Source organism: Populus alba, chromosome 1 (assembly GCF_005239225.2).
Source record: "Populus alba chromosome 1, ASM523922v2, whole genome shotgun sequence".
Taxonomy (NCBI): Eukaryota; Viridiplantae; Streptophyta; class Magnoliopsida; order Malpighiales; family Salicaceae; genus Populus; species Populus alba.
Window position 1 is genome coordinate 39,296,856 of NC_133284.1, and position 17,237 is coordinate 39,314,092.

Consider the following 17,237-nt stretch of genomic DNA (forward strand, 5'->3'; position numbering starts at 1 on the left):
CCCTCCTAAGATAAACTATATTGTTGCACTAGGGAGACAATCACTACTTACAAAGTAAATATACTATCACACTAAGAAGAGTAAATTCATCATATCTTTGAAATTTTTTTCCTTATAGTCGACGCTAATGATGTGGTCCTATTTTATCTAGTGGGCTTAAAGGTCGGGTTTGGCTTGGGATAAAGTCATTAATTTTCTGATTCTGGCTATTTGACCTGCCCTTCTTTGGTGAAAGCAGAAGTAGATTATCATTGTTACCTGCAAAAAATCTTTTTTTATCTATTTAGGGATTCTACGATGATTAAATTAGAATCGATTCAAGAAAAATCAATTATCCATTTGACTAGTGGATAAGACCGGTCTAGTGGCCAGCTTGATTCAATACTTGGATTTCGGGTTTTAATCAGGTTATTGGGTTGGCCGAGTCAATTTTTTTTAAAAAAATCAAAACAATATTGTTTTAATAAGAAAACAAAAAAAAAAAGAGTCAACGGGTTTGTATTCAGGTTTTGCCGGGTCACATTAGGTCACACTAAGTTTTTCATTTCCTTATTTTTTTTTCAATTTGGTCTAATTCCAGTCCCAGATCGACTGGATCCTTGATTAACCCGGGATAGGCAAGGTTTCAAACTATGACTGAAGTTTCAAATTCTAACAGAATGGACCAACTGGTCAGCAGGGATGGCTAAGCATTAATGACAATTCATACACAGCACCACTTGCAGTTTTAAATTGCTATGAGAGGTCATCCACATCCACATGCGAATTCAATCCTGATAAGTGATTAGTCTCCTGAGATTCAGTGAAAGATCTTTTAGTCCCTGCTACTCAATTAACATTTTACGTTGTTTCCAGCAGATAGACCTAAACCAATTCATACTCAGCAATCCTTCCAATATGCTCGTATAATTTGATCATTCATGTTCTTTTACAGCACTCCTAGCTTAACTGTTTTACAGGTCTGCTACACGGAAGAAAACTACATTTTAGGACATGACAGAGGCACCGGAATTGTATGTAACCTTGGAAATCTGTCACCGATCAACTTCCAGGCTCCCATAGATCGTAGACATCAGTTAGCTTTCCAGCATGGGAGCTTTAGAAACCTCATCGGCATTTCTTTTCTCATCCTTGCAATTCCGGTCGTCTAGATAGTGGTGATAGGCGTAGGAAATGAAACCCCAGATAGCCAACACCATTGAAATTGCCTTCACACCACCCATTTTGTCATTGAATACGAACACAGCTAGGACTGGAACAATAGGCAATCCCAAAACACCTATGGCATTGGAGAACAAGGAAGAAACATCAAAAATCAATCCAACGCAGCCAATCGTGCAAACCTGCCAAGATATGGCAGTCCCAACTAAGTTCATCACGTAAGAAACCTTTCCCATTTTATACCCATCCATTTCTCTTGTTAGACCCTTCCAGTCTCCACTAGCAAAAAGTCCAACTACAATAACAGAAGTCGCTACTATTTGTTGATAGATTATCATGTCCAGGACCGCCTTAAATGTCTGCCTCCTTATAACCTTGTTGAAGCAGAACTGTGTCAAAGGGAGCACCAGTCCAAACCCCGCGGCAGCAGCAACAGTGCATGTGAAACCAATAGCATATTTTGCTTTGGAGACTCCAGAAGTGCCGTCTGAAGACTCATTATTAAAGACAAGTAGGATAGAGGAGATGGTAAGGAGGACTAGAGAATTGATTATAAATGGTGTGAACTTCTGTGCATTGAGAAAAAAGGAGAAGACAGAATTGAAGGCCAACTGAGATGCACAGATGAGGGTGTAAGTAGACACAGGAAGGTACTGCAGTCCAATAGTGTATAGATAGCAGCCTGCTGCTACAAGCAGTCCAATCGATACGTAAATCAATGCAAGTGTTGTGACAGATGGTGATTTTATTTGGCTATCATTTGTGCTTGGTTTACTGGTAGTTGAGATGAGATAGAAGGGAATAAGAACCGGAAAGCCTGCAAGCTGCACTAGTGTTGCCATCCATTTGCTGTTTCCACCTTTAACAAAGTACAATCTTCCCAAAAGCGTAGCCGCTGACTGTCCAGCTAGGAGAAAGACTGTATAGATTGACATGCGGATCCACCGCCTGTAGTTTCTTGTTTGTGGAGCCGGTGAGCACTGATCGGTGATACTTGTGTATTGAGGTAAGTTTGTTTGATCTTTAGCTTCTTGGTCTGATAATAAGAACAGATATCGGACAAGTCAGCTACTGTCCAAGAATACATGATCGTATTTGAAAATAATATATTTGAGCGTGTCGATATCTCCCAAGTTGGGAGCTTAAGAAACTAAAACCTTGTTGCAAGGACAAAAACATGATTCATAGGAACTTATTAAAAAGATCTCCAAGACAAAGACCCTGAAAAGCCTCCTCCATGGAAAGAGAATTTACAACGACTACCTAGGAGACGATTTAGCCGGCAGAATTTCACCTGGAGATTTGCAGGGAAAACCAGTATAGCTGCCTAGCTGTATAACAAAAAATGTAAAAGAATCCTACTCTCCTTTTGCTTTGCTGTATCTCTTCGAAGAAATTTGATGCGTATTTCTTTCATCATAAATAACCTATGATTCCATGGTGACTATGTTCTCTTAATAGTACTACTGCTAAATGTAGGCTTATTGCAGACCTCATGACCTTTCCACCTTATTAATTCCCATACATACACTTGTGAAAGAAGTTAAAACAGAGGAACATTGATGAAGTTGCGATATATATATATATATATATATATATATATATATATATATATATATATATATATATATATATATATATTCTCTTTGATAAAAAGTGCTACACATCAAGAATTAGAGAGAGCTGACTCACCCATGATGCGAAGTTGAACTTCCTGAGCTTCTCCCATGTCAAAGGTAGTGCTAAGCCAGAAAAGATAAAGCTTAGAAGAGAGAGAGAGAGGGAGGGAGGGAGGGAGAGAGAGATTTCAAATGAAATGAAGATGCAGCATGCAAATGTATTTATGCCATTTAAATTAATCTTTGGTTGCTTTTGTTTTGATCGTAACAGTATATGGTAAATAAATCTGTCATCCCATGTTTTTCTTGGAATTAGTGACTTACAGGGACGAAAGTAGATGCAAGGTGCTTCTGCATACATGTATATATACAACCCGACATGGCTTTATTAAACTTCCAATACTATATATTGTTTATTATTTTAACGTTTCTTCAAAATTTTATTATAATTTTTTATTAAATAAAGATCTTAAAAAATAAAATTTTACCAAACGTGGTAACTAAATAAAATAAAATATTAAAAATTGCTAATAAAGAACTTGTCAAATTTAAAAAATTAACTAAATCTTAAAATAAATACTACAATTAAAATAAATAAATTAAAAATAATAAAATTTGTCTTCTACATTACTAAATAATTTGATTATGTGAGACACTCACAAACAAACAAGCACGGGTTTGTTAACCTCCTGAAAAAATTATAAAATTGAGGGATAATTCTTGTGACATCATAAGGCAGGCACAATATGTGTGTATATATATATATATATATATATTATTTGTTTGTTTTTGTGTTTTAAAAAATTTAAATTTTTTTATTTTATTTATTTATTTATTTTAAATTAATATTTTTTAGTATTTTTAGACCATTTTAATGTATTATATTAAAAATAATTTTTTAAAAAATAAAAAAATATATCATTTTAATATATTTATAAATAAAAAACACTTTAAAAAATAATTTTAATTATATTTCTAAACATGCTCTAAATCTCATTGCAAGAATTTGTGGACTTTTTAATGGGCAGCTCAGTGGTATTCTTGCAAAACAAATGAAAAATAAATAAATAAATATAAACGGTCTTCTTGTTTACTTTGGTAAGAAATTGAACGGAATATAAACAAATAGAATTTGGAAATAAAATGGCATATGGTTTTTGTTCTTTAACGAAGCAAGCCATGATATTCAGACACCAGCTATATGCGTAAAAGTTGGAGTTCGGACAAGATTTACCTCGAGTATTTGTCAGATTAATTTAACGCGCTAGAAGACAAGAAGACAGCCAATTAAGAAGATCCACAAGAGAGATGGGTTTTGCGGGTAGTGAGATGAGACGTGTATGGATCTCTCTTTAGCATTCTTGTATTCTGTAATGTTGTCAATTCCATTCCATTCCGTTTGAAATAACCGAAATATTCTATATCAATTTAAAAAATGAAACAAAACAGAATAAATTTCATCTCATTTTAAATTTTGGTCCGTTCCGGATTTTTCGGCTAAATTCCTCTCGAAATGTTCCGGTTTCATTCCACATGTTCCGTTCCGCTCTTGAAAAGCCAATGAATCAAATTGAACCTTGCTTAATTTCATTAATTAAACCACCTGATTATAAAAAACTCTTTTTCATTACTATTTTCAATAGCAATGATATTAATAATAATATTAAAAATTATTATTACTATTTTCATTAATAATGATATTAATTTTTTAAAATTAGATTTATCACTAATATATATGGTTTATATTCATGTTGTTTTTTTTCATGTCTATACTTTATAGGAATTTAAGCAAAACAAAGGGATGCTTTAGATTCCATTAGTCACTTGATAACATTAACCTAATTTTATATTTTAAATATTTTTGTTAAAATATTTTACTTTTATAATATTTTGATATTTTGTTAGTTGAATTACTTTAAGTTAAAGATCTATTTAATTTTGACTATTTAAAAATATTTTAAATTTTAAAATTATATTTGTTTGGCATTGTGTTTGTATTGCATAGTTTATAATTAATTTATTTTGAATTTGAATTATATTTGTTGAATATATATAAATATATGAACAGTATAACCCCGAAACGGTACGCTGAAACACTCCGAAACTGAAACATTCCATTCCAATTGAAAAAACGAAACACCTATCGAAACGGAATTGACAACCTTGGTATTCTGTGATGATTAAAATTTATTTTTTTTATTTAAAATTATTTTAAAAAATAATGATATAAACAATTCTACTTATATAATATAAACAATCTTGTTTCTTTTTGCATTTTAAAAATATTTTTTTAAAAAATTAATTTTTTTGGTTATTTATTTATTTTAAATTAATATTTTTTTAGTTTTTTAATCATTTTAATACATTAATTTTAATATATTTTTAAATAAAAAATATCCATAACTACACTATCACTATCAGACAGCTCATACCCTACCTAGTAATTGAACACTGGAAGGGAAGCATTAACATACATGCATGTAAGCACTATAAGCAAACGACACTTGTCAAGTTGTGGCTGAAGATGAGTTTCAAGTCTCCATGCTGACCTGACAGGCGGGCCTGAGGATGCGATTATTTGGGAGCTGATCCTCTATGACGGGAAATGATGGCCTTCAACTACTAGCTACGACCAAATCAACTGCTTGTTAGACATTCAGGCCAAAATTAATGGTCCCGATGTGGATGCATGCATGCATGCTTTTAATTTGATTTGAAAGAAGGAAAAAAAATAATACCCACCCGGCCACTTGTTGATCTGTTGTGTCCCATCGTCGACGAATACAAGTAGTCAAGGATGCTTAGTTAGGCCGCCAGTTTTGATAATGATTTTTTTAAAAAATATTTTTTATTTAAAAATATATTAAAATAATATTTTTTATTTTTAATATTAATATATTAAAATCATTTAAAAATAACAAAAAAAATATATAAAATTTTACAAAAAAAAAAACTTTCCAACCACAGAACTAAACAGTTCACATTATCATATTTTTCACTGTTATATTTTTTTTCCAATAAATAATGCTTATCATATTATTCTAAAGTTCTCTTACCTCCCCTTATGAAAAGATATGATTATGCAGGCTGGTTACAAACCACTGTCATTGTGAGATGAATTCGTGTTTTTAAAAAATTGAATTAATTTTATTTAAAATAAATTTTTTTTATATTATTTTAATGTTCTGATATTAAAAATAATTTTTATAATATAAAAAAATTTCATTTAATACATTTATAAATAAAAATTATTTTAAACCATCATCACTAACATAATCCCAAAAATAAATCAATAACTCCGGTTGGTTTGCCTGTAAGGATATTTTCAAGCCAACTAGTGTATTAATTAATTAATTGAAACTAAATTTCACGTCGGTTTTAGACTAGTCTCTGAAAAGCTATCCTTTTTTTTTAATTGGTCAAGGTTGGATCATTGTCAAAGCAAAGGATCATACAAATTAAATGAATTTCTAGCTATGAGTACAGTGAAGTGATAACGTTGAAATTAAGAATGATTGTGACTGAGTTGGTTATGTGTGGCTTTATCTGTGTTTAATTTTCTATTTTAACAATTAATAATAAAGAACCCTTACTCAACAGGAGGATGTTGTTTGATTTTTATTTGCTATTAGCTGTTGCATAGAACCACACATTTAGTTTTAGGTATAAACGAGCAGTCCTCATGTGTTTTATGATGGATTGTATTGGATTTCTCACTCTTACATTGTTTTTTCTTCATCTACATTTAGATAAAAAAAAATTTAAAAATAATCCTAGAAATATGACTTGCTTGCAATTTGCAATGTTGATGTATAATACTAATAGATGAAGTTTTCTAATTTTTGTCACTTATGTATATTTTAATTAAAAACAAAAAGATAATTATTTCCGATCCAAAATACTAAAATGATTGGTGGCTTAACATTTTTTTTTATATATATATCATGGATGATCATTTTCAAGAACTAAATCACAAGAGAAAGTCCATCAATTTAAGATATACCGTGATCACATATTTACATGTGAGTTGAGAAAAACAAGTTATAAGAGTCAAATAAAAAAATAGATATTTCTTCTTCTTCTAGTTGATTCCTTACCACTTGACTTTTACTAGTTGAGCTTCTAACTCACTTGTTAGAGACTTTACATTGCTTATTATCAACAATGCACCCCTAATCAAGCAGAATGACACCGTTTTGCAAAACAAATATTTAAATAATTTTTTATATAAAAAACAAAATAACATATTTTTTATGGTTTTATTTTGAGCATCTATTTTTGAACGGTTCGTAGCCACCAGGAACACACATGCCCCTTTTTTTTAAATTTAATCTTTAAAAGATTTATTAAATTCTATTGATTTTTTAAAAAGATAAACTCTTTCATAATCTAGATAATGTATAATACCATATATATAAACCATGAAAACATTTTATTCTTACTATAAACTTGTTTCTACAATAAAATTAAATCAAATTGTGAGAATTAAAAAAAAAATATAATAAAGTATTTTGATTGGATTTGGAACTAAATAAAAAGCTTAGGAGATTATACAATTCTCTCTCTCTATTTTTTTTGGGTTTAACAATAAGGATGTCCTTAGACTAAGATACATATCAATGGAGACTAAATGCTTTCTTAAACAATGTCAATATGGTGTATATAGATGAATTTACTATATTTGTTTTCAAGTACTGTCATTAAGGTATGTATCCAAGAAACAAGCAAGAGAGTGAATCTTATGAGCCACCATGCCAACCTCTTAAAGTTATAAATTTCCTTAATATTCTCTATTTTTAGGGGTGTTCAAAATAATCGAGCAATTAAAAAATCTAAGAAAACTAAAATAAAAAAACCTAGAAAATTGAACAATAAATAAATAAATAACATATTGAAAAACAAATAAAAAAAATTAAGTTTGATTTGGTTTCGATTTCAAATATCAACCGATTGAATTAAACCAATTTAACCAACAATGATTGAACCAATTATAGAAAAAAGATATAAAATGAAGATTTTATAAAAATCCTTAAACACAATAGCACCCTTACCTCCCCACCCTTTTGTTTTGACAGGAGACTTGAGTTATAGGAAATATCAAGTTTAAAGAGTGAACTCTCTTATCAAGTATAAATGATTAATGATGATGTTATCTAACAATAGCTTCACACTCTTCTACTCTCTCAATAAGAAATAAAACACGTAGATTCATTACAAGTACACCAGAATACATAGAAATAACCCTTAGGTTAAGTGCAAATGTTTAATGATGATGTTATAGCTATCCAATAATAGCTTTATACTTTTCGACTCCCTTAATAGAAAATACAACACTTAACTCTATTATATGTACACTATAATACACATAAACAACTACAGTACCAAGAAACAGCATACAAGGAGTGTAAATTCAGTTATGAATTGGCAATCACTCTTGGAGGATTATCATTAAAAAAAATTCAATTCTTCCAATTGTTTATTAACCCCTTCAATCTGAGATAGAGGAATTTCCTTCATTGTATATGAAACATAAGGGTGCATGGAAATTCAAATCCTCATCCAGTGATTACCATTTCAGTAGCAGCGGCGTTGGTATTTTGTTTCTTGAGCTTGCAGTCATCAAGATAGTGCTGATAGACATATGAAAGAAAGCCCCATATAGCCAACACCATGGCAATAGCCTTGATAACATCCATTTTGTCACCAAAACAGAAAACGGCCAGCACAGGGACCACAGGCAAACCAAAAGTACTGATGACATTGGAGAAGACTGAGGACACCTCGAAAATCAACCCTACACAACCAATAGAGAAAAGCTGCCAAGATATTGCTGTCCAAATTAAAGTCATGCAGTAGGAGACTTCTCCAAGTTCAAAACCCTCCATCTCTTTCCCTAAACCCTTCCATTCCCTGCTAGCAAAAAGTCCCACTAGGATAGCAATGGTAGAAGCTAGTGATGGATAGATTGTCATATCCAGAACCACCTTGAAGGTTTCCTTCTTTAGGACCTTCTTAAAGGCAAATTGGGTTAAAGAAAGCAGCAATCCATATCCAGCAGAAGCACCAACAGTGCATATAAATCCGAGTGCGTACTTTCTTCTGTAGACTTGTTTAGATTCTGCGGAGTCGTCTTGGAATACAAGGAGGATGGAGGAGATGGTGAGAAGCACTAAAGAATTGATTATGAAAGGAGTGAGCTTGAGGGAGTTGAGGAAGAAAGAGAACAGAGCATTGAAGCCCAGTTGGGATGCACAGACAAGAGAGTAAGTAGACACTGGAAGGTATTTGAGACCAAGTGAATGCAACATACAAACAATGGCTTGAAATAAGCCACAAGAGATATAAATTGAAGCAAGGACTAAATTAGAAGGCAAGTTTGTTTCTAAGTTGCTTGTGGAAGGACTTTTTGGTTGTGACAAGTAAAAGGGAAGGAGAATGGGAAATCCAGCAGGCTGCACAAGTGCTCCCATCCAGCTACTATTCCCACCCTTTTCAAAATACAGTCTTCCCAAGAGAACGGCCACTGACTGGCCAGCAAGAAGAAGTAATGAATAGATGGCCATTAGGAGCCACCACTTGGTGTTTCTCTTTTGAGGTATCGTTGGCTGGCTGGTCTCATTTTCTTGCCTAGCTGGGCTTGCCTCTTTGCCTACTTTCCCTGGCAAGGATACATAAATATAGAGTAATTCAGCATATTTACGTTCTAGTCTACTAGTAAATTGGTTTAGTACAGAGCATAATCAATTATAAACCAATCATCCGATAACGGGCCACTTGAGTTTCTAATATCCTGAGGAATCCATGAGCATGCGGAGCACACAAACAATTATTTGAAGCTGTGTTCTTCCCACTTCAGTTTGCTCTTTCAGACTGAAAAGCATAGATTGTATGTACTAGAGCTAATAACATCTCAAGAAATGAAAATCGTGTACTTGGAATCCTAAATATAAAACCCTTTTCAATCTAAACAACATATTCAAATAATATATCCTAGCTATCTTTAGGTGATGAGGGATGAAGATAAAAACTATGTTTAATAACCATTTGTACTGAATTCATACAAGCAATCAGCAGTGTTTCTTTCTGTAAAGTTTAGGACTGGAAGGAAGGAGAATAGGAGTCAGGTAAAAGCTTGCTTACCCATGACTTGGAGCTGCACTTCCTGAGCTTCTCCCATGACAAAACAAAATTCCCAATTGAGCAAGCTAAGAAGAAAGGCTTGTTGAGATTTAAAGCGAGAAGAGTTCTCATTTTTTTGGTCGATAATAAGGATATACAATAAAAAATAAAAATATATTCGAGCCTATGTAAATTTGTATTTTTGTTGCTGGTCTTTGATGCTACTAGGCAGTTTAAGCAGAGCATTGTTAAAACCTCTGTTTCAGAGGTGATTCCAAGCTGCCGGCAAGGGTCGAATTATAATTGCGTAGATGATAAAAATAACAATACTCCTGGTGCTGCTGCTATACGTGGAACTACGTAACTAGACAGGATTAGGGTGCCTCATTTGTGTCACAGGAAAATAAATAAGAATGTGTCGTTCAGATACCATCCAAGTCGAGGAAGAGCTGTTTTATATATAAAAGTAATTGTATTAAAAGTTAAAAAAAAAAAAAAAAAGTATAAAAGTATGATGGATATATTTCTAGAAGTACAAAGCCTTGTTACCCAGGTCAAAATTATCAAAAGCATCCGATGAAAAAAAAAAAGAGCAAAGGCTAAATGAAGCTCAAGAGTGCGAAAGTAAATTGCCAAGATAAACAGCTGGTTAACTAGTCGATCAATGGTTTAAATAGAAACCCAGGAAATCAAAAACCCAGGAAACGATCGATTGATTCCTGAAAATCACAGAACAAGTCGACTGATTCTATAGAGCAGTATAAGTGGTAAGCAGAACTCAAAAAGCAATAAGAGTAATGATAACTCAAGACTATAGGAAGCGCCAAATGGACTTGAGTGTAGCTGAAATATGATCCCTTAGTTCTAGCTTAGCCAACCAGAACCACACCAGTTCAAAAATCTCATCTCAAACATCCTGATGAGATTGATAAAACTAATAAAAAACTCAGTTATTCTTCTCATACCAGATGAAGTAAATTGTGGTTGAGAGGACTAATTGAACAAGAAGATGCATGGACTCCCTTTTCTTTTCTCAAGTATGTGTATGCCCATTGAAGCAGAGGTCACCATGTCATAGAAGACTAGCCTAGAAGGGTCTTGCTCATGATAGCACCTCAAATTATAGCAAAAATAGGGCATTGACAAAACAAATAGTCTTGTGTCTTAACCTGCGACCCATAAAGAATACATATCGAAAAAGAAATGATATGAAAAGTATGTACTCTGCCCATGGTATGAAGACAACCCATAGAAACAAGCCAAATGATAAATGAATGCCTCAAGATGAATCCTCGAAACCAAAGTAGATGGTGCATGACACGACCAAAAGATTGATGTCTTCTCCCAGATGCAGGATTGTCGAAGTAATAAATAACCCGGTAAGACCGGGGTCGAATCATAGGGAGGTGAACTATATAAATTACAAATAATATATATATTTAATAAAACAAAGAGTTTATGAGAATTTTATGGGATATTAATGTAAGGATTAAACAATGATAAAACAATTATCAAGGTTAGAGGATCCACTAATAGTATTAGAAATAAATATAGTATAAACTCTTTTTATTAATCAACTAGAAACCATACATAAAGGAGGTTCAAATCAGATGATTTATCCCTAATAGTTCATTATAAATTTCTATCATGATCATATTAATTATCTTATTTTAGTAACACCATACTTTTAAATATTGTCAGGAATTCATAATGTTAACTAATGTTAACAACAAATCAAGTTCCTTTCATAGCACAGGTGTAGATTATACCATACAGTTGGCTATAAAAGTGCCAAGCATTTGTTGTACTAAGTGTTATACAACACAAATCTAGATTAACCATTTAACAAGCAAGGTATTAAGAATTAATAAAATAAAAAGATAAGACATGTTAATAACAAACTTTCTTGTATATAAATATTGAAGTTCATATTGCGTTTATATTATACATATTCTAACACCATTAGTGAAACCTTTTCACCTTGACATAATAAACTTAGCTAAACATAATGAAGAAGAGAAACATAAATAAACAACATAAAAACGTAAGTATAGTAAAGGAAATGAAAAGCATAAACAAGAGATTAAGGAAAATATAGCATGGAATAAAACTTAAACATTACAAAAATATAAAGAAAGAAATAAAGAGCATGATCTTGATCTGAACAATCAAGATGCCTAAATACATGACAAATACCTCCTTTTATAGGCAAAAATTTAGAACTATTGATTTGATGACTAATTGTTGAGTGGGTGGCCAGATCTTGACTTGGTGACAATCCTTGTCTGAATTAAACGTCATTGATAACGTCAGAATTTGAATCAATGTTACTCATGAAAGTTCTAGGAAATTATCTCAGCTTTTCAGGAAAAAAAATTGAGATAATTTAAACTTCTAGAACTCGAGATATGGGTTGAACACTTAATAGTGTCTGGGCTGCAGGACAGTTCAAACTTCTCCGTTGTTGCTATAATTTGAACTTGAAAACAACCTTTTTAAATCTTGGACTCCGCATAAAAGTTTAAGGCCTATGTCTTAGCTTTCCATCCATATAGAGTAGATCTAAATCCAAGATCTACAGCTCCAGATATGACCCAATAACCGAACAGTGTTCCAGTTTGGACTGAACCAACATTTCTTTTCTAAGTTTGACCATCTCTTTATCCTTTCAATTTTAGTACTTAAACTTATCAATCAATCCTTTCATTGATGTGATAGGCCTATATTTAAGATGAACATTTACCATAAATTAAAGGTATCTTATAATATCAGACTTGTTATTATAAAACATACTTTAGTTAAGGAGTTATTGATACTTTAAGTGCAAAATGATGATATAACACCTTGATAAAAATGCACTTTTAAGTACTAATCAGTACATAGAGCTTGTAGGTTTGGATTCTCTAGGAACCCCCCATACCGAGTCAATGGAGAACCTCCCTAGAGAATGACCTTTCCAAATATAATGGTTTGATAAAGCACTCTTAGGGTGAATGTGAAATGAGTCTCAAATAGGCTGAAGCTCCAAACTACCTAATGGAAAGGCTCAAGTACCCTCTTTAATGATGTTTGCGAACTTAGCATTCTAGAAGAGCATAGTAGATGTTATCAATTTGAAAAGCAAGAGGTTACTAAACCATTGCCCATGTAGAAATTAATAGTCTAACAACAAAGAAGTAATAATATCATCACAAATACATGAAACAAACTTCCTTCTACACCAATTTCTATTGTGAAGAATCTTTTTTCATGACCAAAAGGACACTGAAGGGGGTCTGATGACAAGACCAAAAGATTGATGTCTTATCTCAAGTGCAGGAGTGTCGAAGTAATAAATAACCCAGCAAGATTGGGGTCGAACCACATGGAGGTTAACTATATAATAATAATAATAATAATAATGAGTTAAAGAGAATTTTTAGATGTGAGATTCATATGAGGATTAAACAATGATAAAAACAAATCTCAAGGTTAGAGGATCCACTAATGGTGTTAGAAATAAGTATAGTATAAACTCTTTTTATTACTTAACTAGAAACCACACACAAAGGAGGTTACAATCGGATGATTTATCCTTAATAGTTCATTATAAATTTTTAACATGATCATATTAATTATCTTATTACTTTTAAATATTGTCAGGAATTCATGATGTTAACTAATGTTAACAACAAATCAAGTTCCTTTCATAGCACAGGTGTAGGTTATACCATACGGTTGGCTATAAAAGTGCCAAGCATTTGTTGTACCAAGTGTTATACAACACAAATCTAGATTAACCATTTAACAAGCAAGGTATTAAGAATTAATAAGATAAAAAGATAAGTAAGACATGTTAATAACAAATTTTCTTGGATATAAACATTGAAGTCCATATTGAGTTTATATTATACATATTCTAACACTATTAGTGAAACCTTTTCACCTTGACATAAAAAACTTAGCTAAACATAATGAAGAAGAGAAACATAAATAAACAACATAAAAACATAAGTATAGTAAAGAAAATGAAAAGCATAAACAAGAGATTAAGGAAATATAACATGAAATAAAACTTAAACATTACAAAAATATAAAGAAAGAAATAAAAAGCATGATCTTGATCTGAACAACCAAGATGCCTAAATGCATGGCAAATACCTCCTTTTATAGGCCAAAATTTAGAACTATTGATTTGATGACTAATTGTTAAGTGGGTGGCCATATTTTAACTTGGTGACAATCCTTATCTTCTTGTCTGAATCAAATATCATTGATAATGTCAGAATTTGAATCAACGTTACTCATGAAAGTTCTAGGAAATTGTCTCAGCTTTCCAACAAAAAAAGAATTAGTGCATTTGGACTTCTAGAACTCGAGATATAATCTGAATACTGAACAGTGTCTGGGCTGCAGGACAGATTCAGACTTCTCCGTTGTTGCTACAATTTGAACTTGAAAACGACCTTTTTGAATTTTGCACTCCTCATGAAAGTTTTAGGCCTATATCTTAGCTTTCAAAACTAAATCCAAGTTCTACAGCTCCAGTTATGATCCAATAACCGAGTGGTGTTCCAGTTTGGACTGAACTACCATCTCTTTTATAAACCTATCCTTCTTTTTATCTTCTCAATTTCAGTAGTTAAACTCATCAATCAATCCATTGATTTATGTGATAGGCCTGCATTTAAGATGAACATTTACCATAAATTAAAGGTATCTTATATTATTAGATATGTTATTATAAAACATGCTCTAGCTAAGGAGTTATTGATACTTCAAGTGCAAAATAATGATATAAAACCTTGATAAAAATACATTTTTAAGTACTAATCACCTGACATGCCATAAAGTTCTACCTCTGAGTAGAACACTGTGGATCCATCCCGACTAAATTGAAGATCTGTATAAAACAAATCTCTAAAAGTGTTTGAGAATAGCTACTCTACTCTAAGTTATAACCCTTTTAATTCCCAAGCCACCCTCTTTTAAGGGATAACAAATAAAAACCCAGATGACTTTATCCTCTAAGTGTGAATGAAAATAGACTATTTAAAGAAATACAGTCAGGATACCTTTAATCCTCTTAATAATATAGTAAGAAAGAATAAACATAGAGGACCAATATACCTTGATAGATAAGAGAGCTGATTTGATTAGTTGAAAACGCTTAACATAAGTAAAAAAAGTTGAGGTCTATAATTTGATCTTTGGCAGAATTCGCTCCACCAAAGGCATACAATATGTGTGTGTCAATCTAGTAGATATCAATGATACACCTAGGTTCCTAACCGGTAAAGAACCTAATTTGAAACCCAAGATATTCTATAAAGAGGTCCCAAACTTTTCATCAGCTTCTGATAATATGACATGACTCTTTTATGGATTTATAACAAGTCTAGACAACCTTGCAAAATCGTTCAAACTCGTCCTCGCAATCTTGATCGAGTCCATATTTGCTTAATAAAAAATCATAAAGTCATTTGCAAAGCACAAGTGAGTAATGGTAGACTACCGATATCTCTAATGATATCAAAACTTTGGTTTTTACGAAGTCTCTCTAGGAATGCCATTTAAGCCCTCTATGGCCAAAACAAACAAGTTAGGAGACAAAGAACCTCCCTATCAAAGACCCATTTATAGCCACTAAGAAATGAGCTATAGATATGCATACCTCAATCCATCTAACTATGGCACTAGGAACTCCAATAGCCCTTAAGCCTGTAAAGATAAGTTCCTAACTAATTGTATAAAAAGCTTTCGTAGTGTCTATTTTCAAAGCACATCTAGGTATAGGACACGCTAAGTGATAGTTATGCATGAGATCCTAAGTTAACAAGATAACATTTGATATTTTTCTACCTAGAACAAAAGTAGTTTGAGGAGGACCAATAATAACTGGAAACATCCCCTTTATAATGACTTTAAATATACATTTGTACATCACATTACAACATGGAATAGATCTAAAGTCATTCATAGTGATGAGTGTCATAATTTTAGGGAGTAAAACAACCCTAGTAGCATTAACACATCTAGGAAGAGTAGAGGAATAAAAGAAGTACCTTACAATAACAATAAAATCTCTACCAATAATCTCTTTTGAAGAACGAGTATAACCATTCGGGTTAGGATCCTTATCATCTGGGATGAAAAATAAAGATTCCTTGATCTTATCAGTTATGATGCATGACTTTAAAACAAGAACAATGTCTAGAGGAATCTTGTCATTGAAGTACTGGGACACATCCTCTGAAGTGATGGAGTGAGTATAAAGTATCCCTTAAAAGTAACAAACTGCCAACTAGCTTAGACCCTATTGATCCTAAACCTGAGATCCTGTCTTATCAGTCAACTAATGGATATTGTTCTTGACCTGTTTATGAACGAGTGATCTATAAAAAAAAACTTGGTGTTTCTGTCTTCTAAGTTTAACCATTGAATCTGAGATCTCTACTTGTAAAAAGCCTCATCATCTTTACTCAACTAAAAGAATTCCCTAACAAGCTCACTCTCTAGCTGTTGATATTCATCATTATAAAAAGAACCATTAAAAGTAGTTTGTTTTACAGCCCATTTAGTTTTTGCCTCAACCACATAACTAATGGTATGACTAATGTACTAGTGATGCAAAGACTTCAACTTAGGCTTTAACAATCCAAGTCTTTTGGTAAACCTATACATAGGGTTACTATCAGTAAGAATTTTCCATGTATCTACAATTAGATCCAAGAAGCCATTCATGTTAACTCATATATTTAAGGACTTAAAAAATGTTTTTGGTTTGGAAAGATGATAAACGAATTAAACAACTATAACATTGTGATTTGAGAAGTCTCAAGGTAGGAATTCAGAACAAGTAACTAGCCAAGTAAAGAATGAATATAAGTTACCAAATATCCAATCTAACTTCTCAAGAATAATACCCCTTCCATGCTGAATAAGGAATTCTAACTAGTTTCGTTGCTTGAGCACAACTGTCAAAATCATCTAGGTGGCCATGTCAAGAAGGATTACCTTCACATTTATCAATAGAACTCAACATAACATTAAAGTCTCCTAAAATAAGCCATGGTGTAGACTAAAAAGAAATAGCTTGGAAACTCAAATAATCCTATAGGTCCTGACACCCCCAAAGGTGTATTGGGGTCATAAATAAAGGTCACAACAAATAAGCACTAATTAACCAAAATAGAAATGTCACAAGTTATCCATTATTGAGAAGAATACATCTAAACAACACTACATACCATCAGATTTTATCCAACTAGGATATGATAGTTAGAATTAACTAAGACATTAAAAAAAATGTCATGATAAAGGATTTATATTTGCCTCAACCCCTCTCATATGGTTAAA

General features: G+C 32.2%; 2 protein-coding genes across 2 annotated transcripts; both read right to left on the bottom strand.

Annotated features, from left to right (window-relative positions):
- Positions 1 to 877: 877 nt before the first annotated feature.
- On the bottom strand, positions 878 to 3,120 carry LOC140954216 (probable purine permease 10). The gene is made up of 2 exons (XM_073410662.1): positions 2,854 to 3,120; positions 878 to 2,197 (listed from the first exon to the last, which is right to left on the bottom strand). The coding sequence occupies exons 1-2, from the start codon at positions 2,888 to 2,890 to the stop codon at positions 1,077 to 1,079; spliced, it is 1,158 nt and encodes a 385-aa protein (XP_073266763.1). The 5' UTR covers positions 2,891 to 3,120; the 3' UTR covers positions 878 to 1,076.
- A 4,841-nt stretch (positions 3,121 to 7,961) lies between these two features.
- LOC118036936 (purine permease 21) lies at positions 7,962 to 10,662 on the bottom strand. Its single transcript, XM_035042803.2, has 2 exons — positions 9,921 to 10,662; positions 7,962 to 9,438 (listed from the first exon to the last, which is right to left on the bottom strand). The coding sequence occupies exons 1-2, from the start codon at positions 9,955 to 9,957 to the stop codon at positions 8,336 to 8,338; spliced, it is 1,140 nt and encodes a 379-aa protein (XP_034898694.1). The 5' UTR covers positions 9,958 to 10,662; the 3' UTR covers positions 7,962 to 8,335.
- Between the last annotated feature and the right edge of the window lie 6,575 nt (positions 10,663 to 17,237).

What these genes read in the sequence shown, in the direction of transcription:
- LOC140954216 (XM_073410662.1), bottom strand. Translation starts at nt 2,890, where the DNA reads ATGGGAGAAGCTCAGGAAGTTCAACTTCGCATCATGG. An exon ending in AGTTCAACTTCGCATCATGG is followed by an intron (nt 2,198 to 2,853) that starts GTGAGTCAGCTC and finishes TCTTATTATCAG; the next exon opens with ACCAAGAAGCTAAAGATCAA.
- LOC118036936 (XM_035042803.2), bottom strand. Translation starts at nt 9,957, where the DNA reads ATGGGAGAAGCTCAGGAAGTGCAGCTCCAAGTCATGG. An exon ending in AGTGCAGCTCCAAGTCATGG is followed by an intron (nt 9,439 to 9,920) that starts GTAAGCAAGCTT and finishes TATCCTTGCCAG; the next exon opens with GGAAAGTAGGCAAAGAGGCA.